At 36.6% G+C, this 27,250-nt stretch overlaps 1 protein-coding gene across 1 annotated transcript; it reads right to left on the bottom strand.

Annotated features, from left to right (window-relative positions):
* Positions 1 to 1,672: 1,672 nt before the first annotated feature.
* TARS1 (threonyl-tRNA synthetase 1) lies at positions 1,673 to 27,212 on the bottom strand. Its single transcript, XM_030331708.1, has 19 exons — positions 27,046 to 27,212; positions 21,746 to 21,826; positions 19,749 to 19,939; positions 16,554 to 16,677; positions 14,656 to 14,777; positions 14,031 to 14,148; positions 13,701 to 13,765; positions 13,538 to 13,616; positions 12,663 to 12,809; positions 11,216 to 11,314; positions 10,062 to 10,228; positions 8,988 to 9,150; positions 8,755 to 8,892; positions 8,001 to 8,078; positions 7,691 to 7,791; positions 7,492 to 7,596; positions 6,184 to 6,256; positions 3,169 to 3,283; positions 1,673 to 2,137 (listed from the first exon to the last, which is right to left on the bottom strand). The coding sequence occupies exons 1-19, from the start codon at positions 27,100 to 27,102 to the stop codon at positions 1,989 to 1,991; spliced, it is 2,172 nt and encodes a 723-aa protein (XP_030187568.1). The 5' UTR covers positions 27,103 to 27,212; the 3' UTR covers positions 1,673 to 1,988.
* Between the last annotated feature and the right edge of the window lie 38 nt (positions 27,213 to 27,250).

Genomic DNA, 27,250 nt, shown 5'->3' on the forward strand with positions numbered 1-27,250 from the left:
GGGGTACCTAGTTTACTTCACAAAATTGGTCTTTACAGAGTTAGTTACATGGTAGTTGCAACTGTGCTGTCACTGTTCTAAAATTGTTCCTGCATATTTGATTACCAAGATCATCTAACTCTAAATAGACTAGATGCTTGATAAAAGCTTAGCAACTCAGCTATTTCAATTCTTCAAATACCAGACCAGAACAGATGGGTAACAGTGAATAGAACAGTCTCTGCACTCCAGGAAAGAACAAAAGGAACTACAGACTTTAAGAGCTTTGATGGGATAAGCCCAGTTCTACAAGCTCTTAAAGGGTTGTGCCCTATTGTTTCCACCCGGAACCTAGGAATAAGCTGTCAGTTACAAAGAGGATCCTTTGGAGCACCTGGGTGGCTCAGTTGGTTGTGTCCAAATTCAGCTCAGGTTATGATCTCATGGTCGTAGTTTGAGCCCTGCATCGGGCTCTGTGCTGACAGTTCTGAGCCTGGAGCTTGCTTCAAATTCTGTGTTGCCCTCTCTCTCTGCCCCTCCTCTGCTTGCACTTTCTCAAAAATAAGTAAACATTAAAAAGAGGATTCTCCAATTCCTGGTCCTGCCAACCTATGTCTTTATTAATACATACTTGTATATCTTAAGTTCTGAAAAGTTTATAAAGCTTCTTTAAACTTTTCAAGATTAGTAATACATAACCCATTTGTTGCTTTATGTAAAATAAGTACTGAAAAAAATCTAGCTAAACTATAGTTGGTTTTTGGATAATGTATTAAGGAAACCATTTAAAATGATTCCATAATATGGATTTTTTCAAACTGAAGAAAAATCAAATTAAGATACAATGAATTGTAAAGAAGTAAAAATCCAATGAATCAAATTTTGGTGTCATGACTTAGGAATGCAGAGTTCTGGTTCAAATATATAATTAGTTTTTCTCAAGACACATACAAAAGCTCATTAAAAGCCTGTCAAAGGCGAAGTCTTAAGACATTTATACAGAAGCCTTAATTATAAAATTTCCAAAAAAAATCCCTATGATTAAAGGTCTTATCTCCTTTATTAAAGTGAGGATATGATCCATGCAAAGTGGTTTTGTTTCAAAGTGACTCTATTACACAAGCTGTTGGGGTTATTAGAGAACGAACAGGCTGTTGCCTTTTTAAGATGACTGTATTAAGAGGAATTAATATACTGTATACCCACATAAGGAATATCTTATTTTCTGGGTCTCTCCCAATCACCATTCACTGGTAGCAAATTAAAAAATTATCCTTTATGAGAGGATAGGGGATTTGCATAACCAGGGATGCTATGGCCCTGAGCAGCCTGCCGGCCACATGTCTTCCTTTAAAGACTCATCTTCATCTTAAAATTTTGTGCAAATCTACTTATATTAGAGCCAGGGTTGGTTTTAATTGTTTCCATCCAAAAAGAAGTGACATTCCAAAAGATGCCATCCTCTGCCCGAGAAGCAGGAACCTAGCCCATCGCCTGGTTTATGAACAGTGGACACTCCCAACTGATACCATATTAGAAAACATTAAAGATAAATACTGAATCACACAATTTGTTCCAGGTAAGCATATACATATGCGAAGGACAAGTGTTGAAACTTAGGTGAATTAAAGTTTTTATTTTTACAACATAATCCATTTCTAGTCTTTCTTTTAACCAAATTTGAAAATTTTTATTTTTCGAGTGCATTAAATTTATAAAAACATCCTCCCACATTACATTAAAGCATTCCTCGTGTTTTATTTCCAGTACTCCAGTGTTCATTTAACAAATAAAATCATTTTGACATTGTCTCCTTTAATTACCTCCTCCAAATACCCATCGTCTAACACCTGTCAGGGTCACAAAATAGGTTGACCCTGCAGTCACCTATGCAGACTCTGCTAAACTATTCCAAATTCAGTATGAATCGATGTTTTCTAGAGTGTAAAATTAATGTTACAGAAACTCTGTTCATCTGTCCCGCTAGACAATCCGGGAAAAGCTCTTCATTAGAATTCTTCTTCTGCCTGCTTGCTGCGCGACTGCTTGAGCTGCTGCAGCCACTCGATGGTCTCGGAAATTGTACGCTCTCCATGTACCTTATTATCTCTTGTGCGGATATTAACAGTGCCACTGGCTTTCTCTTTTTCACCAATAACTAAAACAAAAGACACAAAGCTTTGTCAGATGGAAGAGTTTTTATTGAACATTCGAACAGAAATGATCCTATGACCTAAAAGCCCCCATGTAGCTTTTGACTCATTAAAATGTTCAAATGAGCTATCAAGTCATGAAAAGATACACAATACATATTACTTAATGCATATTACTTGCTGAAAGAAGCGAATCTAAATGCATATTACTTGCTTTAAAGCAAGGAATGCATACTTACTTAAATGCATATTACTTTCTGAAAGAAGCCAATCTAAAATGACTATGTATAGTATGATTCCAACCATATGAGATTCTGGAAAAGGCAAAACTATGGAAAAGGTGTAAAAAAAAAAAAAAAATCAGAGGTTGCCTATGGTTAGGAGAGAGAGAGAGTGTTTTGTATGTAGAGCACAGAGGATTTGCGGGGCAGTGAAACAATTCACTATGATACCACAATGGTAGCTACATGTCATTATATATTTGTCCAAACCCACAGAATGTACAAAACCAACAGTGAACACTGATGTAAACTGTGGCCTTTGTAAAAAAGATACCAGTCTGGTGCAGGATGCTGGTAGTGGGGGAGGCTGTGTCCGCTTTGGGCAAGAGGTATATGGGACAGCTGTTAAAGTGCTCTAAAAAATAAAGTCTATTTAAATAGACTAATAAATAAAATAAAACGTTCAGGTGACCATGTACAGTTAGACGACCAATTTAAAAATCTTTTCATTTAAAAAAATATATCACTTTACAATGCTTCAAACCACTATATTCACTTAAACCAGCCAACTTAACAAAAAAACTTACTATATGAAGGAATAGGAGAAAAAAGAAGACTTTTAAACAAACCTTTAAAGATTATTCCTTTTCACACCCAAATTTCCCTTTGTTATAATAACTGAGCAAACTTAATAGTTTAAGAGTCTAGATTGGAGGGAACTAAACTGATGACCACAATTCTCTTAAGGCTGAGTCTCAAGATTTCAGTGTTCTCCTATAGTTTGGCAGATTTTCTTTGGTAAGTCCCTTTCTTACCTAGGATGAAGTTATATTGTGCCAACTGTGCATTTCTGATCTTCTTATTTAACGTACAGCCCGGATCCAGATCAATGTCCACCATGAATTTAGCATCATGGAACTGTTGCCGTACCTATTTAAAAAGATACAGAATTCTTTAGATCTAAAGTAAGAACTGTATTTTGATCTTAAATGGTTTAACATGATTTGGATAATCATACAGATATTAAAAAAGAATGCTAATAGATATACTGAAGCACATATTGCTAATTTGTGACTTGAGACTGCATTTTTTCTTAAAATTTTTTTAACATTTTATTTATTTTTGAGACAGAGAGAGAGAGAAAGAGAGAGAGCGAGAGAGAGAGAGAGCGAGCATGAACAGGGGAGGGTCAGAGAGAGAGGGAGACACAGAATCCGAAACAGGCTCCAGGCTCTGAGCTGTCAGCACAGAGCCCGACGCGGGGCTCAAACCCACGGACAGCGAGATCATGACCTGAGCTGAAGTTGGACGCTCAACCGACTGAGCCACCCAGGCGCCCCGAGACTGCATTTTTAAAAATTAAAATGTCGTATTTTGCTCTTGAGAGGTAAATGTTTTAGAAAATCCTTAAAAATCAGAATTCAGGCAATCAGCTAAATTTAATCAGCTCTGTTAAAACGCATTACAAAAGAAAACAAATCCTTTTGCAAACATATCTTAAGTTTCCTAAATAGTTGTCAGGAAACAAATTATTAATCAGTCTCCATATTAATATACAATGATGGATGTCCAGTCTAATAGAGAATGTAATATTTCTGATCCCTCAAAAAGGCAGCAAGTTGGTAACAGGAATCCAGCCACTGCTGCCATCTGTGTATGCAACATTTTAAAATAAAATGTTGATACGCACAAACAATAGGCTAAAAGCATCTTAATAAACTTCTTTTATGTTATTAGAGAATGGAATACAAACCATTACATAAAATTCTTTTAACACTAATTATTTGTTTAACATCTCTATGTATATGACCTAAGTAAACAGAACTCTGTAAGAATAATTTAAATATAATATCAAGTTTGAGAAATATTAAAAAGTAATTTTTTTTCTAAACAGTGATTTCCTTTTTGATTAAAAGAAAGTTTATTAAATAATGAAGTCAGAGGCAAAGATCAAATTGGGATTTCTTGAAGTAAACTTCCAGGAATCTAGCAAGCTACATTACAGATTATCATTCTATGCCTTTTTATCTCCCTCAAAAATACTAGTTCCACTTTACTGTCCTAAGTTTTTGCATATTAAATAATGTTTTCAGTATTTTTCCTTTCCAAAAAAGCAACATTACATTTTATTAATTTTAAGTTAAATTAAACTAGATTAAAATTCCCATCTACCTGACTACCCATTACCACTAATATGACAAAAAGATCTGAATAAACCATTTATATTTCACTAATAGGCTGTTATGTGTAAGTGATCATTAATCAATGAATCTGCTGGGATTGCATAAGTAAGCAAATTTCTGAAGGGTTCTTACACAGTTTATTAGAGTGTCAGAAGAAGACTACACTTTTGACTGTAACATGTTTTAAAGAATAAAGCACCAGTGTTTCAGTTTTTTTGTAGGGTTTGAACTCATGACCCTAGGATTAAGACTTGAGCTGAGATCAAGAATCGGATGCTCAACCAACTGACCCACCCAGGTACCCCAAAGCACCGGTGTTTTAGTTTCTTAACATGGGCCCTTGCGTGTACGTGAGTTGGGCTATTCTATAACTGGGGAGGTGGCCTGGTAATCTCAGACTGTTTAGCACCTCTGGTCTCCAGTCATTAAGTATCAGTAGTAGTGCTTCCCAACCCCTGTCAACTCTATATAACCAAAAACCCCACCCCGGTATAATTCTAAGTGCTTCCCACCACCACTGATCGAACAGAGTAAGTTAGTCTTGTCTCCAGTTGAGAAATGAGTTATTTAATTACAGACCTTTCTCCTACCATGTGAGCTTTCACAATACAAATAAGATAAAGTACAACCAACTAACCATGGAACATAACTGATTTTCATCACTTGTAATTAAAACTACTATGTGCAGTAATAGAAATATAGTATGTCTGAATGGTTTGCTTTTTAGCTGGCCTAATGTTCATTTATTTTTTTAAAGGCAGTTAAGACCTGAGTGCAATTTATTCTGATGATCTGGAAACATGATGGCTTTGATATTACAATATTGTTTGCTGATATTCAGATCTGTCTGTATTAACTAGCCAATTTACTACTTTTAGCTTGCAATTATGAAACAATGCTTATTTATAACACAACTTTTACTGATTTGAAATTCCTTAGTATAAAATTGTCCCTATAACAGAACAAATTGTTTTTAAGGTATGAAATATGAATGGATATTTACATATCTGTTAGTAAGGTAGTTTTTTTGGTGGGTAGGGCAAAACATTGGTCGGGCATGCCATTAACCTAAAAATATATATATAAATAATTGAAGAAATGTGCATTAAAAACCAGGGCACCTGGGTGGCTCAGCTGGTTAAGCATCTGACTCTTGATTTCAGCTGAAGTCATGATCTCAGGGTTACTGAGTTCGAGCTCCACATCGGGCTCTGCACTGTCAGTGCAGAATCTCCTTGGGATTCTCCCTCTCCCCTTCTCTCTGCCCGTCTCCCACTTGCACGCATGCATGCATGCTCTCTCTCAACATAAATAAACTTTAACAAAAAAAAAAAGTGAAGCAAAATTACTCTCTGAGTCAAAGAGCAGCTTAAAATACATTATGCATTTGAATTTACACATCATCCTGAGGCATTTACTATTTCCTAATTCTAAACACTAAAATAAACAAGAATATATAGACACTATTCAAATTACATCTTCTGATCATGAAACCATGTAGGAAAGTATTAAAGAGGTAATATAATCTATTCAGGTTTATCACAGATTGAAAATAGTAACATATCTCTATACCACAAGCAGGTTGGTTTACCAAGGATATATAGCTGAATGACAGGAAATTAAAGGAAAGTCATATTTAAGGATTACCTTTTGGGCATATTCATCACATGTCGGTCCCACTGGAACTACCATTACTTGGCGAGGAGACAGCCAGAAGGGCCTTTAGAAGAAATTAAAAATATTTAATGTGGATTGGGGCCCTTTCATAAACAAGGATGGCATATCTCTTAGTCTATTTTTCAAGATCTTTTCCTGAATTATGTAAGGGCCACTTAAAAAAAACTACCCCTACCCCTTCCCCCATAATATCCAATAAAGACTAAAGGGAAGAGATTCAGGAGCAGAAAAGTAACCTTAAATCAGGAAAATCCATAACTAAAGTTTGATTTGCTACACAGATTGCAAAGCGCATCGAGAGCAGGGACAAACATATTGTATGTACGTAGGGTTTACATTTTACAAAAGTTTTGCATCAGTACAATTAATATAGCAGACTCTACAGAACAGGGGCTTGACAACCTTGTGCCGCTTTCAACTGCCTTCACAAACTGCAGGCCAACAGAGAAAATTGCTTAAAAACAAAATGGAAGGCATGCGCTCAGATCTTGCCAGCAAAAGCATAACCTCACAGAAACAAGACAAAAAGTGTTGATCAGTTTGGAGTCGGTACTTCCAATTAAAAAACAACTGGCTTCTCAAGGACGTCAAAATACATGCTTATTATCATCAGCACACAGCGTAAGCCCAAAGCCTACTCTTGTTCACTCAGACAAAAACATCAAAACCATATTAATCCCCAAAGTTACTTGAAAAGCAATCAAATGGAAACCAATTTGACAATAAATTTCATATATTGGAAAAAAAAAAAAAGAAAGAAAAGCAATCAAAACAACAAATGTGCTTCTCAGTGTATAACTCCTAATTAGAAAGTATTATATAACATTCAAACAAATCAAGTTGTGAAATAAAAATAATGATGATTATTATTCTTAAAGGGGGGGTCTGGGTGGCTCAGTCGGTTAAGCGTCTGACTTCAGCTCAGGTCATGTTCTCATGGTTTGTCAGTTCAAGCCCTGTGTCAGGCTCTCTGCTGACAGCTCAGAGCCTGCAGTCTGCTTTGGATTCTGTGACTCCCTCTCTCTCTCTGTCTGCCCCTTCCCTGCTCATGCTGTCTTTCTCTCTCTCTCAAAAATAAATAAACATTAACAAAATTAAAAAATATATTTCTTAAAGCTAAAAATTTGGGCTTAGGTTGTGATTCCTTATTGTACACCTGTCATCAATTAGAAGTCACCAATCAGAATCATTCTTCTCTTCCACTGTGCAACTAAACTGGACAGTAGACATTTCTTAGTCAATTTACATTCTCCAAACAAAAACAAGGACAAAAATTACCATTTGCCGCCATAGTTTTCAGTGAGAATAGCAATCATTCTTTCCACTGACCCCAAGATGGCTCTATGGACAATCACCGGCCTTTTCTTATCATCACCATCATGGCTAGGTAGAAAAAAAAATGTTTTACTTTATATATATATATATTCCTTTATAGTCCCCTAAAAATGAATATTCAGAGCAGACACCAGAAACTCACCTTACAAATGTGAGATTAAATCTGATGGGCAACTGAAAATCCAACTGGATTGTTGCACACTGGTGGTACCGACCAATTGCATCTTTAATCTGTATATCAATCTAAGAAGTAGAGACTGGGTTATTTTAAGATGCTGTCTACATTAAAGCTGAACAGTAGTTGTAACAAGGCTGGCTGGCTTTCTCTCTTTTTCTTTTCTTTTTCTTTGTTTTTCCATCCCTCCTTTCTTTCTTTCGTAACTTATTTTAAAGTAATCTCTTCTTCACTCCAAAATAAACATCACATTACTCAAATAGACTTTCATACTGACCTTTGGACCATAAAAAGCTCCATCTCCAGGATTTAACTCCCACTTTTCACCAAATTCATTCAGACTGTTTTCAAGTTGCTAAGGACAAAGCAAAATCATTTTTATTTTTGTTCATCCGCAACTTCCCTTCTTCCAGCCTAATTTGAGACTAAAAATACTGTAATTACTTTCATGAATCCCTCCTATTCTCTGCGTTAGAATTTGGTCCACCTAAAATACACAAATTTCCTCTTTTCTGAGAAATACTGACATACATCACTGTATAAGTTTCAGAAGCATAGCACAATGGTTTGATTTACATAGGCTGTAAAATGATTACCATATTCGATTTAGTGAACATCCATCATCTCATACAGATACAATAAAAAGAGAAAAGAAAAAAATGTTCTCCTTGTGATGAGAACTCTAGGATTTACTCTCTTAACAACCTTCCTGTATATCATACAACAGTGTTAGTAGCTACAGTCATCACAATGTATGTTATATTCCTAGTACCAGTTTATCTTATAACTGGAAGTTTTTATCTTTTGACTAACTTCCTCCCATTTCCTTTTACAAGTTATAGCTCAATGACTGAAAAAAATATTCAACCATTTCTAATATAAAATCATACATTAAAAAAACCTAGTTTACTCAACCTATGAACCATTTCAATTTTCTCTTTTGCTTTTTATCCATTTAAAGAGGCCTGGGTTTCTTGGAACAAGTTCATTTCAGTCAAATAGCATTCAAGCATGCTGAAAAACACACTTACTTTCTCAGCTTGATTCCATACTTCAATATCTCCAAGGAACTTTTCTGGGCGAGTAGACAGGTTCAGTTTAAAAGAGAATCCAAATATGCTATATACTGTACGTAGAAAATCCAAACAACCTTTTATTTCATCCTCAATCTTAAAAGAAACAAAAACAAAATGGACATTGGTAATTTTTCCTTGACTTTCTTCACAATTCTTTCAGAATATTTCATCCCAGAGTCTCAGAATACCTGCTCTATGGCACAGAATATGTGGGCATCATCCTGTTGGAATCTTCGTACCCTCGTGAGTCCCGTGAGTGCTCCTGACAACTCATTCCTATGAAGTACCCCAAAATCGGCTACCCGGAGAGGCAACTCTCGCCAGGATCTTGGCCGATGATCAAACATGAGGCTAAAGAGAACAGAAAATTAAAACCCACTAATATTTACTTTCACAAGAATAAAACTGCTTTTCTAAAATATGAAAGGCTGTCCAAACAGGCAACATTTCTTAAATTCTGGACTTCATACCACAATGTAAGCATCGATAAAACAGCAAATAAATTATAGTATGACCATCCACAACCAAGAGAGAGAATAAAAATTTATTCCCAAGAGTCTGGAGTCAAATCCTTGTACTCAATATTTCCATTCATTTGAGGACTGCCTTTAATGATCATTAAAAAAAAAAAAAAAAATCTTAGCTCCATACAAATCATTTAACATACTGGAAACTAAAGACTGTGCTTTCCTGTCACTCCCAAAACTGCTTCAGTCTAAAGGTACTTCAGCAACGTTAGAGAATCTGGGAGAACTAAGAAGAAACCCAGTCGGCTCCCTGACTTACAACCCAGTTCCCTTATGGAGATTCCACTCTCCCCTCACCCTTGAGGCCTTGCTGCCAGGACCTGTAGGCACCGAGCTACCTACTCTTCCCCTGATCACTCTACCCAACTTTCAAGGCTAGAAAGTGAAAACAGTTGCAAAGCAAGGAAGATTTCTCAGTTCGTTAGCAGTAGATTTTAACAGAACATGTTTAAGAAAGAAAAAAAAATCTAGAGAATCTGCTATGTCTACATTCAATCTCTCTTTTATATTCTGCCTGTTCACTGCTATTACCCCAGTGCCGTTCTTGAATGTCTACATATCTGAGCATCTAACTGGGCATGGAGAATATTATAATATCACAGAATGGTTGTATTTAAATATTCTTCTGATTCCATAATTTGCTTTAAACGAAAATTCCTTTGAAGGAGGGAGAGCAATCCAAGACACATTGTATCATGGGAAAATCTTTGCTAGAAAGTCAAAGCTGCTCAATACCAGTGTCCTGGGCAGTTCATGGGTTTCAGAGCAAACAGCTCCTTCTCCACCTCAAAGGAGAACATGTTCTCACTATAGTGCTGCCAGTGGCCCGAGGTCACCCAGAGTCGGCTGTTGTAGATGTTTGGGGTGACCACTTCCTGAAATCCTCGTTTCCGATACTCACTCTGTTAGAAAACAAATGCAATACACATGAAGAAAACAGAAGTTTATACTTCTGGTGGGAGTAAAATATAAAGAGCAATTTTATACTATCTAGTGAAGTTCAAGATGCACACATGCTGTAATCTAGAAATTCCACTTTGAGGTATATACCGAAGAAGAAACTCCTGCACACGTTCATAAGGAGGCCTATCAAAACAATGATTTGTAATACGAGAAAATTAGAACTTACATCAGTGCCCACCAAGAAAGGAATGGGCACAGTGTGACAGGTATAGAGAATAGTAAGTAACAAGTGAAACTAAACTGGATTTAAAAAATCCTAATGCCGACCGAGACACAATGAGACTTTGCATATGTCAATTTGAACTACAGACAGACACAGAATTTAGGGTACATGTATATGGGGCACGTATTAAATAACAGGGATCCATGCTAACTTCAAATACTGATCTCTTCTATGCAAGGAGGGAAACGGATCAGAAAGGGTCCCAAAAGGGAGCTTTTTGCTTTACTCTGTATTAGTTTACTGTAATAAAACAATCTGAAGCAAATATGTACCAATGTACATATGTGGTAAATTAGGTGGTGAGTATGCAACATCTGTTGGTGGTATTATTCTCTATAAACCTATGCTTGAAAAGACTTCTTATTTTATAAAGAATAAAAAAGCAGTGTAAAGATTAACTTGTTTTTTGGAGGAAAACACAAACAAATGGTCAAAGAGCATATCGAGCTCCCAGGTAAAGGGCTTCAGGTCCCACCTCAAGCTCACCAGCCTCTCTGTTGTGTACATACCAATGTACATGGACAAAATCACATACGAGGAAAAAGGAACGTTTTAAAACATTTCGTGAAAACTCGGACTTGCAATTTTATTCTTTTAAATATTTCTTCTCAAATACAAGATTATCTTTCTTTTTAGCAGACCTTATTTAATTAAATCAACTTATATCCTAAATTTACAGAAGAAAATAATGAATATGGTTTACCCTGATGAATTCAATAAGTGTATTATAAATGTATGCTCCTTTCGGCAGGAAAAAGCAACTTCCAGGGCTGAGTTCATGAAAGAAATACAGTTCTTGGTCCTGAGTAAAAGAAAAGCAAAAGGATGTTTATACACGCATGTAACATCAACATAAACTTCTGGGCTCCTGAGTTCAGATTACAACCGTGGTATCTGGCATTTTAATGTGTGCCATTCCCGAATCAAAGAAAACATGTCAACATTTCTGGTATACTCAGGAGGATAGAATTGCCGCTGATTTACAACTTAGCACAAGTACATTCTCTGCATGTTCTATTCCTAAATCCAGTCAAGTTTACCTAAGAATGACATGGAGCAGGGGTCTTAGTTCTCTTTATTATCCAGTGGGAGTTCTCATAGTTTTAATTCCTCAAAGCTTCAAGATGTGACTATTGTTTCTTTTTCTTTTTTAAAGTAGGAGTGGCAAGAAGACTAGAAAGAGGACAGTGATAATGAAAGAGGAGATGTAGACAAAGGTGGCTGTCCCTGGGTTTGGTGAAAGAAGCAAACCCTCCTACCTTCTTGCCTCTCCCCCCGAAAATGCCCAGGATCCTTGGAGAGGCCACCCCCAGCCCCCCAACTGTTGGTGCTTCCTTACCACTGGAATTTTTTTTCAGGCCCTCAAGGGAGCAGAGTAGTGGATGGCACAGAGTGAACACAATTTTAGAAAGGAATATTTTAATCAAATATAACTTCCAGTCCAGAGAACAGTCGGGTCGAGGAATAATAAAGGAAATGACACTGTGGTACCCACCAGTGACTTGCTATGTCACCTTGGGCAACAAGAAGATTCACTTTAGGGGAAATCAGTTTCCACATCTTTAAAGTAAGTCAGTGAGACCAGGAAACTTTCCATCTCCCAGCTGTATAAAACATTGCTGGGGGCGCCTGGGTGGCTCAGTCGGTTAAGTGTCCGACTTCAGCTCAGGTCACGATCTCGCGGTCCGTGAGTTCGAGCCCCGCGTCAGGCTCTGGGCTGATGGCTCAGAGCCTGGAGCCTGCTTCCGATTCTGTGTCTCCCTCTCTCTCTGCCCCTCCCCCATTCATGCTCTGTCTCTCTCTGTCCCCAAAATAAATTAACATTAAAAAAAAATAAATAAATAAAACATTGCTGTACTGCCTTTTACAGAAAACTGTAGGTCGTCAGCATTTGTTCTCAATAAAAGGAGTATTTAAAATGAGTATTTGTGTAGTACCGAGCACACCCTAGAAAGATAATGTGGATAGTAAACGATAAGTAAGATAACAGTAAGATAATCAGGAAGTAATTTATGGATTATATAGGACACAGTATAAAAACTACTGAAAATAACCACAACATCTTTTCCAAAGGAAATTCTTAATACAGCGAAGTTTCAAATGAAAATAAAGAAAATTCAGTCTAGCAACATTATTCTTTTTTAACATACCCTTCCAATTTTCCTATGATCTCGGTTTTTAGCTTCCTCTTGGAACTTCTCCCATTCTTTCAACATTTTAGGATCCGGGAATGAAATGCCATAGATTCTCTGGAGAGTCTCCATATCTGCTTTGCCTTCCCAGTATGTGGAGGAATTCTGAAAGCAAAGATAAATCATGAAACAATACTCAAACCTGTTAATATCTCGCTTATTTTGAGTTAGATGTTATTTCTCATAGTCGCCTAGGAGTCAAATTCATAATAGTCCTTATGACAAAAAAGTGGTATAAAAAGTGCACACTTAGCAAACATCTCACAGTTGCTCTGAGTACAAAGCTGGCTGTTTAATTCCCTCAAAAATAACTCCCTCTCAATTACCCACTCAAACCACAACTCCATGAATGAAACGCAAGGACATCTCCCATAATATGATTAAACAAAAATGGAAAACCAACAAAAAATATCTTGAAATGACTCAATTATTCTTATGATATTTAAAGTGCATTTGAATAATCACCCATAAAATATTTACCAATTGGTAAAAACTGTCAGGACTAGTTTGGTTAAAAAGTGCAAATAAAGTAATTATTAAACAAACGAAGGACAAAAGCACACATTAACAGTGAGCTTTAAAACTCTAGAAGCATGACTGTGTGATTTTTGTAAAGCCCCGAAAGCCCCCCATCCCCACATGCTCTGCTGATGAATGGTGAGTCAGTCACTGTTGGAGACTTTCAGCTAAAAAGTAGATAGCAAGAGAAAAAAAAACCCACCCTTAAACATGCAACAGAAAAATAGGTAGAAAGAGAAACCAATAGAAGTTTAAACATATACCTACAGTAGATAAGTACATTTATATAGAGTCTTTAAGGTTACATTGCTTACTTTGTGTATTTTCAAAGTCTTAATTTTGCCAGTGTGTCTGACGTGAGGACCCCGGCAGAGATCTATCAAGGGACCACACCTAGAGATAAAATGAAAGGAATTTTAACAAAGACTTAAAATGACATATACACCAGTTACACTTAATGACACTTGATAGTCTCACCTATAGACTGTGGTAGTTGGAGTATTCACTTTTTCATTCAATATCCGGCATTTGAACTTGTTGTACTAAAAATAGGAAAAATTATTTTTTTTAAAAACCCCCCTTTAATTTTTACCTCTGAACACTACAGCTAAAACATAACTTGAATACATCTTACTGAAGCATTATAGGAAAATAAATATGTCAATACTCATGTTTTACAAATATTGTTACATTTTTATCAAGAACAGAACCGGCTTCAACTTAGTACACTAAACCCCTGTGTGACAACTTAAAGTAACAATAATAAGTGATATAAAAGTGGAGACCATACATTACATCTCAATTTACCTTAAACATTTCTAGTAAAGTTTCTTTCTTAACTTCCAGTCTTTCAAAAGCTTGCTTTTCTTTAATGATTTTCTTACACAAAGCCTCCAAAGAAGAGAAATCATTGCTGGACACACCCCTGAAGGAAAAGGAAGCGTAATTAATCTCATTCCACTCTATTCTACTCACATAATAGGTTGGAGGAATGTTTCTTTAAAAAAAGTGAAGAGTTTTAAATATAAAAATATAAAGAGTTTTTAATATAAAAAAATAGACCCTTGCACCATATACTAGAATCTTAAACTAGGTATCATTATCATTTTTATATTTTATATTTTCAGTGGCTTCTATCTTGATCATCATGGAGACTATGCCCACTACTGCACCCTCCCTCCACTTCTATGACCCGCTTATTTTATTTCCCAACATAGTTTAGCACTATACTTCTGTCTATAACAGAGCTTTCATAAATTACTACCACCTCAAAAGTTACTACACGACTTCAAGTTTTCATAGTGGAAATACCTGTTGACTATTAAGCAATAAGCTTGGTATCATTCCTTCTTTCTTGAGAACTCTTTAAAAATAAAGTATGGACCCTTAGTAATTCAGAATTTATTTTTCTTTATTCAGCTCAATAACTCACCCTTCTTCAAGGTACATGTCATAATAGAATCCATTTTCTATTGGTGGACCATAACATAAACATCCACCATAGACTCTTTCCATGGCTTCACCCATTATGTGAGCGCTTGAGTGCCAATATACCTGAAAATACAAAGAAAAATGGGATGGTTGGAGTCTGAGCATATATGTTGTAAATATAGCTGTCTTGAAAAAGATATTTAAAATTTACTAAAAATAAACCCAAGACATAAAAAAATCTAAACTTATAAATGTATAAACAGTGGTATGATTCTATGCAGAGCCAAAATAATTTAAAAGGATTCTAATTACTAAGTTGCATTTGTACCTTAGGAATCATCTGGCTTAGTCATTTTCAAACTAATTAAATTCAAATTAGCATCATTAATTTAAATCGGATGGATTCTGTTACCTGAAAACAACTGCCACTCACAATGTCACTGTCTTATTGACCATAATTGCTCAGAATCTTTTGAGTCAATGTGCCCATATCCCACAACCTACGTCCTATCCTGTGACCTTCATTGAGTCGTGGAACACCACTTAAAAATTACACTTTCTTTTTCTTTATTGGCTTCAAAAAACTAAGGTGCTAGAACTTGTCCCCACAACACAACTATAAAACACAAGGACAAATATATGGATGCTGAAAACAGATGGCAGTACAGCTAACCCTTGAACAATGCAGGGGTTAGAGATGTTGGCCTTCAGTATAGTCAAAAATCTTAGTACAATTCATGACTCTCCAAAAACATAACTACTAACAGCCTGAAGCTGCCTGACCAGCCCGACCAGAAGCTTTACTAATAACATAAACAGTCAATTAACACATATTTTGTATGGTATATATATCATACACTGTCTTCTTACAATAAAGCTAGAAAAAAATATTAAGAAAATCATATGGAAAATACATTTATTTCATCAAAAAATACTCACAGATATTTATTTATAGAAAAACAATCCATATATTAGTAAACCCATGCAGTTCAAACCCATGTTCAAGGGTCATCTATACTTGGCTTTTAAGGTGGTCAGATGAGTCAGAATATACCCAAAGCTACACTTTCAAGATTTATTTGTAAGGTACCAAAATGATTTTTTTAAATTAACTTTATTTATTTATTTTGAGAGAGACAGAAAACATAAGTGGGGAAAGGCAGAGAGAGAGGGAGAGATAGAGAATCCCAAGCATGCTTTACCCTGCCAGCATGGATCCTGATATAGGGTTTGAACCCATGAACTGCGAGACCATGACCTGGGCCGAAGTCAGGCACTTAACTGACTAAGCCACCCAGGCACCCCCAAAAATGATTTTCATAAAAAACGTAAGGAATTCAGAATACATCTGAAAAGCATTAATACATATACATAAGTAAACTATCATAATAAAACAAAATATTTTATTTCCCTTTATATGGTATGCCATCAAGGAGAAATAAGAAAACCATGACATCAAATGCAGGTTGATTTTTATAGTGCTTCAGCAAATCTGCATTTTAAGATGAGGAAAATATGGAAATTAATTGTCCAATAGGGGAGTAGTTTAAGGAAATGTTCAATTTTATTTGTAAAATCTATACATCTTGCTTAAGTACTGACTGATAGAGTAGAACCAATTTTTACTTGCTTTACCAATTTTTAATAAAAATTTAATAAAAATCCCAGAACATATTTCCCACTGAAGTATCTAGTAATGAAGATAAATTTATTCAAGTTCACTTCTTAAATTTATAAAGCAAACTCTTTCACAATGCTCCCTAAATCAAAGACAAAATGAAGATTTCAAATATGACAATGAGACCAATAAACTCTAAACCCACTGACAGTGCGAGCAGGAAGAGACCGGAAACGGGAACCTTGATCCTGAAATTCAGTGACTACTGAATAAAAACTTACTGCCTGAGCTTCCTCATCCTCAAATTTGAGAAGCTCCAAGGTACAATCTTCCTCCAGAGGACGGTCTAGGTCCCAAACAACTTGATTCACTTTAGCAATAATGGTGTTGTCAGCCAGGCCTTGACTTAAAAAATATACACACATGTATATATATATAAACAAAAGAATATAAAAAAGAATCTTCTGTAGCACAACACTTAATCTGAGAATAACACGAAAATAAACATTACATATATTCTATAATAACACATGTATTATTTATATTATAGTTTATGTATCATAGCTTTCTGAATTAAAATGGAAAAAGCAACAAACCCTTCCAAAATGTACCCAAGTGTAACTAGAGGATCCTGAAAATCCAGAACACTATTATTTCACATTTAATGCCTCTTATTTAAGCAGATACGATGACTGTGATCAACAAACAATTTTCAGTGGTTTGACTAATCTTTTAATTTCTCCAAATGAATTTTCCACAAAGCCAAGCTATTTAGACTCCAAAAAAGAAAAAGAGGGGCTACTGAGTAATCCTCTGCTTTTCCTCGTACTTGATATCTATGATAGATCTTCTCTCTGTGAGGTAATGTTAACCTCAGAATAAATTCTGTAATGCCAAAGATGGTATGATTTATGACAAGCATATAGGCAAAATAAAGGACTATTCAATAAAACTTTTTTATAATATGGATTTAAAAAGTCAGCTAGACACACACCACAGAGTACACAACATAAAGGATCACCAAGTGGTTAAGACCACACTATGAGACCACACCAAGTGTAAGAGCCACAGGAATTCTGAGGACTGGAAAGCAGCAAAGGTCAGACAGTCTGGACAGGCTTTGAGGATAAAAAAATGAGGGGCTGAAGGTTCAGAAGAACTAACAGAAGGATAACCATAAATTCCTAATGCAACTTTCAAATTCACTGAATTTCCCACAAATTACATCCAATGTTTTCTTTCCTTCTGAGATCATATAAAGTTTCAGAGACATACATGGGTTTGGCAGAGAGAAATATATTTTATCATATTGGTGTAAAATAGTTTTCAGAAGATTAAAGAATTGATCAAAGGCAACTAATACTCTTTGTATTCTTTGGGGGAAAATGGCTTTTATTTTAGGGTCCAAAATGGTGTCTTAAGATACTAAAGCAGAGTTACTTTGAAAATGTAGATATGCAGAGACCATATTAGATCATTTCAGTTTTCCAAAGGGATACAGTAATCTAAACTTTCAGATTTAAAACAAAACTTCAAAGAAAAACCTTCTAAAGCAAATAGAGCATGCATTTTTTTTTTTTTTTTTTTTTGTATTCACAACTGATCATCCAAACCTTTCAACTGTTACCCATGCTATAATTTTTCACACAATAGCAAGAATTTATCCTGGACTTTTGTAAAAATGTCATAAACACCCTCACTTGCAGATCAGTGACTTAACTCTAGCCCTAAAGCTCATCAACGCTTTATGTAAACTTTTGCAGTTCTCAAAAAAAAATACTTTCTTAATTGGTTATTTGACAAATTACAATGTAATCTGGAGGACGACACTGTAGAATGTAAAGAATAGGTTCCTGAACTAATAAGAGCTTGAATTTTAAAGAAATTTTTTTAATGTTTTATTTATTCTTGAGAGAGAAAGCATGAGTGGGGGAAGACCAGAGTGAGAGGGACACAGAATCCGAAGCAGGCTCCAGGGTCTGAGCTGTCAGCACAGTCAGAAGCTCAACCGACTGAGCCACCCAGGTGCCCCAGGAGCTTGAATTTTAATACCAACACGGCTACAATCTCAGTGTGAAACAATGGAGGAATATCTTAATCAAAATGCCCTTGAAAATTATCTCTAAAATGAAAGGTTGAATGGGTATTTAGGAGTACACCCACTTATTTATGATTTCACATGGAAATCTGCTTGATATTATAATTTTCTTTCTTACTTTCCTTTGGAATAAGCTAGAAGTAGTTTAGGTAGAAGCAATGGTCAAATTAATGGAAACACTCCATTTTCTTTGTAAAAAGTACTAATCAGTGTCCATGGCACAATAAAGACTCATGGCTCATAGATCAACTGCTCATAGGCCACCAGCTGCATAGTGGGCTTACCAGTAATCAGCTAGGTTGGTTCCCAAACCTCTTTATGTATTTGTTCTTTTGGGCCTTAGGTTCAACAATATGAAATTGATGATAATCAACCATGTTTGACAATTACATGGTGACTGCATGTGGTTCAACTCAACATATAATGAAACAGTAAAAATAAATAGAAATAATTACATACTTAAATATAGGGTGAAGGATAGAGTGAATAAATATGCATTTACATGTTTTAAATTAAAATGTTTAAGACAGAAATTGGCAAACTTTTTCTGTAAATGGCTATATAAATATTTCAGACTGGGCCACACATGGTCTCTGTCACATATTCTTCTTAGTTTTCTTATTTTTTTTCAAGCCGCTTATGAACCATTCTTAGCTCTTGGGCTATACAAAGCAGGTTTGTACAATACCTGCTATTATACACATGCATCAATTTATGCTTTCCTGTCTTTATCATTTTGTATAAATTGACCAACTATTGATCCCATCATATCAGAAAAAGAAAGCTTGATTCTGTTACAAAGTATATATATCTAACTCTCAGTTATTTCTTCCCAACCCAATAAAAGTTTTTAACATCAAACATAGTCTATACATTATTTTCACGTCTTTTTTTTTTTTTTCAACGTTTATTTATTTTTGGGACAGAGAGAGACAGAGCATGAACGGGGGAGGGGCAGAGAGAGAGGGAGACACAGAATCGGAAACAGGCTCCAGGCTCTGAGCCATCAGCCCAGAGCCTGACTCGGGGCTCGAACTCACGGACCGCGAGATCGTGACCTGGCTGAAGTCGGACGCTTAACCGACTGCACCACCCAGGCGCCCCCACGTCTTTTATTAGTTTAACTTCTCAATGTCAGATGTTCTATCTTCGTTTTTAACTTCAAAACAGATAATTAAGTCAAAACAGGTGAAACACTGTCTACTCTCAGAAATTAAGTCTTGAGCATAAAACTCCACATCATTTTGATTTTTAAAAATCCCAAATAATATAAACATTAAAAACACAATAACATAAAAACATTATAAGGATAAAACTTGACAAGATAAAAAAAGTTTAGTTACAAACAACAGAAGGTCAAGACAGGTGTAGTTTATACCTAATTCCACAGGCAATTTGATACGGTGTAGTTTTCCAGGATTCTGCTTTGACCTGTTTACCATCAGGAAGAGTGACTTTAATTGGCTTGCTATCTTTTTCTGCCTTTTCTGCCAGAATGGAATCATGTTCTGCCTTTAGTTTATTATACATCTCAAGACGTGTGTTAATATATTCAGGCCAAGGATTCAACTGTTAAGACAACAAATGAGGAAATAAATGATCAGTAAATACTTGCTTTCCTTTTTAGAAAAAGGGAAGAAATAATAAAAATAGACAATACAAAAATTATGATTACTATTCAATATGGTAAATGGATTGTCCAAATCACCAAGCACTCACTTATCCTGCTGGAAATTAAAGTAAAAAAATGAACTAAATGCTGTCTTCTTATAATTTTTATTGTAAGAATTTTTTTAAAAATAGAAAAGTATAAATAACAACAGACATGTGGGCTGTCAATATCTTAAATGGATAATTATTACCATTTGCTATTTGCATAAGGTGATTTTTTTTTCCTTTTTAAGATATTCTCTTAAGGTCTCTTCTAACTAAATGACCTTACAAGTACAGCTCTAAACAATACTAGAAATAAAAAGTAGCTGGCTTTTCCATTTTGTTTCAATCTTGTTTAGGAATGGTCTGTGCAGCTGGTCAGGCTATATGTCCACTTAACAATTCTTAACTAACCAACTATAAATTGATTTAACGTAAAGGCTCCCATTCAACGAAAATACTTGCTGGATTCAAAGAGAAGAATAAAACCTGCATGTTGCCCTTAGAAGGGAGATAAGACAAGTACATAAATGATGGGAGCACAGAGGAGGAGGAAAGGTCCTGGACATCTCACTGTGAACTTTTTTCCAGACAGATCATTGAAAATATATATAATCACATTTTGTACTTAAAATACTTTATTCAGAAGAGTCCTTTAATTGTACCTTTTGTTTCCTATCTGCAGACTAATTCCCAAGGTGTGACAGAATACCATGTGCTACTGTATTCAAAGTATGAAAAACAAATGAGGAAACATACACGTTTTTCTACTTCTTTGCAAATTTTTAAAATTCACAACAATTTCTTCCACAGTAACAGTGGGATATAAGGGACAAAATGTAAGAGAAATGGTTAGATAGGGCTCTAAGCAACACTGAGAAGTTCTCGATCACCTACAAACTGACCCTTACATAAATGAAATCGCTATAAATTTAGCAACACAGCATTAATAAAAGCAGCTCTTTAAAGCCAGTTTACAGTTTACTGTGCTACAGTATACTTCTCAAAGGCCTGTTCCTTTGTGCTTCTGTATTCTGGTAGCTTTCTAAGGAGTCTCTAATAAAATGATTGCAATGACTAAAGCAAAAAAATGAAGCAGAGTTCACAGCAGTTTAACTCATAAAGTAGGAAGACAAGTTTAACTGCCTCCTAAAGTAGAACACCCAGAAACCGAGTTGATTCTGGGATGACTTTTGAAATGCCTCCTCTTTTTAGTGTGAGCTGGGGGAACTGTAAGCGTTTTCTTGACAATGGAGAAGTCTCAAGATCTGTCTGGCTTATAACCAAACCCTAGTGACAAGTCCTCATGGAAATAATGTGAAGGGTCAAGGAACTGGGGCTTCTTTGGTTTCTGCTGCATTCAGTGTAAACTCAAACATCAAATCTCTAACATCTCACTGAATGAAATGATCAGACTGCTGGCATCCACTCTGACAACTGAGTAATTATGAGGCCCCTTCTTTCCAACTTTTTCTGTCTGATTTTCGTAATCTAACCCCACAGATTATCTTGCAATCGTACTTCAATGCTGTTTTCCTTTTTCAATTACAAATAGCTTCAAATCTTTTTCCCCTCTCAGACTTTCCTAATTTTCTTCCTGAGTGTGCCATCTCACACTTGTGCCATCTCACAACCTCATGTAAAGCATTAGAATCTTACAAAATATAAGTCTGAGCTCCTACCACCTTTCAATCTTTGATAACAGAGCTCTAAAACATTTACCTCTGCTCGACCTCCATCTCCAGATCCTTCTTTGTTCTTCTTCTTGCCTCCTTCCTTTCGCTGTTCCTCCCCGGCACCTATCTATACAAGCAAATAAGAAATAAGATTTTATATTTTGATCTAGTTTGACACCACTCCATGCTGCACCCAGAAAAGTTTTGAGGATATTATTTTAGCATGTATTTAAAAAAAAGAGCAGGAAATCTGACTTTGAAAGACTAAAAAATTTCACCACTATCAAAGACAAAATAACAACTGGCAATAAGGACAAATCTTTTTTTTTTTTAATGTTTATTTATTCTTGAGAGAGAGAGAGAGAAAGAGACAGAGTGTGAGCAGGGGAAGTGCAGAGAGAGAGGGAGACACAGAATCCTAAACAGGCTGTCAGCATAGAGCCCGATGCAAGGCTCGAACTCATAAACTGGGAGATCATGATCTGAGCCGAAATCGGATGTGACTGAGCCACCCAGGCGCCCTAGGACAAAGCCTTAAAAAGAGAGAGGAGTTACTTGATAATGTTCAATTCCTCAAATTTCGTTTGTTTTGCTTGTTCCTGTGACTCTCGCTTCAGGTTTGCCTGAACATATACTCAATATATAGCCACAAAAAAAGCATGCAATTTTAGTATAAGCATGCAGTAACAGGATTTGCAGAAAAAAAAAAGTCTAATGCAATATATCCATCCATCCCACAAGTACTACCAAGACACTGTACTCATAGGATTTTAACCCTAGGAAAAAAGCAAACATAAGACCCAAATCCTGAAGATGAGGGATGTTATTAAATATCCCGTAATGCCCAGGTCAGCCTCCCCAAATAAAGAATTATCCAGTCCACATTGTGCAAACTTAATCTCTTTAGGGAAAGTGAGGTACACACATGTGAGAAATTTCCAGGGGAAGAAAGAATACAGCTGTAGCACTACAGCTGTATTAGATGTCAAATAAGTTAGGACAACTGACTTTAAAGGATGAAGAAGATTTCAATAGGCTGTATTTTGAGAATGGAGGAAATAAATTGTTGGAAATATAGAGAGAGAGAGAAAGAGAGAGAGAATAAGAAAAAATGAGAGAAAGAGAGAGACAGAATGAGAAAACCAGGCTGACTAAAACAGATTGTTTTAGGGGACACCTGGGTGGCTCAATAGGTTAAGCATCTGACTCTTGATTTCAGCTCAGGTCATGATTTCAGGGTTCACGAGTTTAAACCCCACATGGGATTCTCTCTCCCTTCCTTTCTGTCACGCACCTGCTCCTGTGTGTTCTCTTTCAAAATAAATAAATAAATAAAATAAACTTAACAACAACATTGTTTTAGGAAATCACGCCAGTTAAGACAAACTAGGGCTCAGACAGAAGCATGCACTAAAAGTTATGGGGTTACCATAACGAATGTGGACTTTGATTAGAAGTACATGAAGGCATAGAAAGTTTTAAAGTAGTAAGTCCTGTGTAAAAATAACCAATGTAGAGTTGGTTTATACTGGTGGTTGTCAGCCAGAAGCAATTTTGCTCTCTAGCAGACCCCTGGCAATGTCGACTGACATTTTTGGTTTTCACAACTGGGAGGTGCAATTGGCATATAGTGGGTGGAGACCAGGGATGTTATTAAACATCCCATAATGCACAGGTCAGCCTCCCCAAACAAAGAATTATCCAGTCCACAATGTCAGGAAACTCTGAAATGCATTATGGGATACTGTGAAGGGTATCTTCACAGAAATGAATTACTTCACTGTGATTGCTCACACAGAAACACCCTAAAGCAAATTGCACTACACAAAGTTTTGCAATTTACTAAGTTTCTCCACAATCACATCTAGTTCTCAGCAACCCTGTGAGATTGCTATTATTATCATTCCCATTCAACAGGTAAGATTAAATTGGAAAAGGCTAGATGCTTTTTCTAGGTTCACACATTAAGTAACAGCAAAGACACCCATGCAGGTGTTGACAGTGGTCAACTCTAAGGAGGGAAGTGATCATCAGCAGTCTTTTCAGAAGTTTGAGGGTAGAACTGAGAATATGAAGGGGAGACTTTATTACAGTCTTGTATACATTTGTGGTCTTTGATTTTTTTCTAACAATTTTATTGAGATATTTTCCTATAGCATACAATTTATCTAAAGTATACAATTCAATGGTTTTAATGTATTCACTTAACTATCACTACAATGAATTTTAAAACATTTTCATCACCCCAAAAGGAAACCCTGTACTCATTAGTGGTCACTCCATTTTCCCTTCTCCCCATTACTTGGCAACCACTTTTGTAGACAAAGAGATCTACTTTGTCTCTATATATCTACCTATCCTGGGCACTTCATATAAACCTAAGCATACAATATGTTGTTTTTTGTGACTGGTTTCTTTCACTTAGCATGATTTCAAGATCATTCACATTACACATCAGTACTTCATTCTTTTTTTCACTGCCAAATAATATTCCATTGTTCATTTAACAGTTGGACATTTTTGGTGATCCTTTTGAATCTTATAAAATGTATTACTTGTGTAATTTAAAAAATAAACTAAATTTAAAAACGACGACTTCTAAATTCAGGCTGAGCTAAAATTTCCCCCACTCTGGGATTCTGGATTTCATAAAGTTTTAAGGTTAATTTATAGTCAAGAGATAAATAATGAACATACCTTAAGTCTATTCTAATCAATAAAGTACTAACCAACAGGGTTACAAGACTCTGTATGCCTTTGCTATACTATAGAAATGATGTAACTAATCAGTATTTCTGGTAAGAAGAGGAATAAAAGTTAATTACAGATCTTCTGTGCAGGTTTAAAATGAAGAATGAGACACTTCTACTTAGCTGATTATATGTTTTTGGTCTTGGTCATATGGGTATTTGCCAAACAAATAGGAGTCGCGGAAAAGAGGGAGAGAATTAACACAAAAGTTTTCCATGTTCTAAATACCTCTCTTTTTACAAATGAGAATATTGGCCCAAGGAATATAAATTATTTTGCCCATTTGTATACAGCTAATAAGTAGCAGAGCCAGGACATTAAAACAGGTTTCTCTAGAACTCTGAAGTCCATTCCATCTCTACTACAATTAGGAAGATGTTGGGCAACTGTTCTCTATTTCTTTTTTTTAATTTTTGTTTGTTTATTTTTGGGAGAGAGAGAGAGAGAGAAAGAGACCGAGAGAAGCAAGGCTTGAGCAGAGGAGGGGCAGAGAGAGAGAGGGAGGGAGACACAGAATCCAAAGCAGGCTCCCGGCTCTGAGCTGTCAGCACAGAGCCCGATGTGGGGCTCAAACTCAAGGACCGTGAGATCATGACCTAAGCTGAAGTCGGACACTCAACTGACTGAGCCACCCAGGCGCCCCAACTGTTCTCTATTTCTAACGAAAACAGAACAAAAATATGTGAGTTTATGTATCGCATATTTACATATAATCAATCTAAAATCTCAACCTAAAAGTTAGAACAAGGACTTTGAAGGGAAGCTACAGAATTATTTTCCTCAGAGATATATAGGAGTTGAAGGAAAAGCATCTACAGAGTGTAGTTTAATTAAATTCCATCCCAGAGACTGGGACAGCTGGGCTAGGTATGTCCTGGGAGTCCAATAGTTTGATGGAGTATCTGTCCCTGACTCATACCCCAGCAGGTGATGGGAGGCAGGACAGCACTAGAGTTATGAGCATTGGCTACAGAATATTGGGTTTAGCAAGGTACTTAGTGTTCTTTGCCTGTTTCCTCATCTGATAATGAAGACAATAAGAAAACCCAGTTCATAGTTATTATAAGGATTGAAATAGTTGAGTTAATGCATAATATAGTATCAGACCCACAGTCAGCATTCAATAAAAATTAGGTATTGTATAGTTACTATTATTATTATGGAAGGGAAGAATAATATGAAGAATAATAATATTAAGAATGGCATAGCATAGTATTTGTGGACATGGAAAGTTGCTGACTATAGACTATTAAGCAAAAAAAGTAAACAAGTTACAAAACAATAAAGATATAATTTTTTTAGTGAAAAAATATAGATGGAGAAAACTCTATGGATTGGCAGCATTTATCACCTAAATTTAATTCATATAGTTTAGAATGCATTTTTCCCATTCTATCCTGAACTTAGAGGACATCTTCATTTTACTGATGAGAAAACTGTGACTTTTACAGTTTTCCTATCAGAGATAGGAAGATTTATCCTATCAGAGAGTTAGGGCTGAGGCTGCTTTAGCTTAAGACATCACCACTTCTCACTTGGACTACTGCAATGGCCTCCTGCTTGTGGCCCGACCTCTTTCCAACACACCTTCCATCCCAATGCCACAGTGATCTTTAAAACTACTCTAAGAGCTGTAGGTCCCCCTTCAGGCTTATCCCTTGCAAAAAACCTTACAGATACTTCTCGGTGTGCCTTTTCACTGCCCTTGCTACCTTTACCTGGAAAGCACTGCCCTGCCAGGCTTACCTGGTGAACTTAGACTCATTCTTCCAAACTGAACTCAAACAAGCCCTTCCTTCCTAAACAGAGTTAGGCTCTTTCTCTCTATAATCCCAGAGGGTTGATCACACTGCACAATGACTGTTTTCCTGCCTCACACACCAGGCTTTGAAGCTTTTAGTGACAGGCACTGGAGCCTTTTCACCTTCCTAGCTTCATCTCCCAGCAGTGCCTGGCAGAATAAATACCTGACATTTGTTGGCCATAAAAAAGCTTGACCTGGTGGTGTGAAAGTGACCTGGGAGTTATTCCTAAGCAATGGATGGCATCGAAGGCCTACAGCAGGAGGTAGGGCAAGGGTATAACCTCGCTATGGTTTGTCAGCTGGGGTCATACAGCTTCCATCACTTATTATAAATCACCCAAACTTGAGTCAGGTGGGACACATTTCGGAGACTCGGTTTTTCCCTTCCTTAAACCGAAGCTCTTAGCCCTACAGGGTTTTAGGATTAAATGAGGTTCTCAAATGCTCTTCCCGCCTAACGTGAGTCAAAAACGTTACTCTGGGAGCCCCGAGTCCTAGATTCTAATTCTCTCTAGGCTTCTAATTAGATGTCTGGCTCTAAGCTAGGCACTCACTCAGGGTCTCAGTTTCTTCATCTGCAAAAAGAGGATGGACCCAGAAATGACCTGCAAGGCCCTACCCTACTTTATGAATGTACGATCTGTTCCCCAAAGAGGCTCTGACTCAACCAGGAGCTCCATCGTCCCCCTCGGGTCTCGCCGCCCCCACACGGCAGGGGCTGCTTCCTCCTTCCCGCTTGGTCGGACACCGTGGACACCAAGCAGCCTCCGGGTCCCACTCAGTTCGCTCACCGGCTTCTCCTCGCCTCCCATATTCCCTGAAGGGCTTCTGTCCTTCTCCTCCGACATCTACAGACCACGAAAGGAAGACGGAACCCAACAGTGACGGTCTGGAGGAGAGGAGAACCGAGGCCGGTCAGAGACGGGCTGAGGCTCCGAGAACACTGCGCTTGCGCCACGTGGCCCGGAAAGGACCAGCTGATGCAATCTGTAAGCG

This window comes from Lynx canadensis, chromosome A1 (assembly GCF_007474595.2).
Source record: "Lynx canadensis isolate LIC74 chromosome A1, mLynCan4.pri.v2, whole genome shotgun sequence".
Classification (NCBI taxonomy): domain Eukaryota; kingdom Metazoa; phylum Chordata; class Mammalia; order Carnivora; family Felidae; genus Lynx; species Lynx canadensis.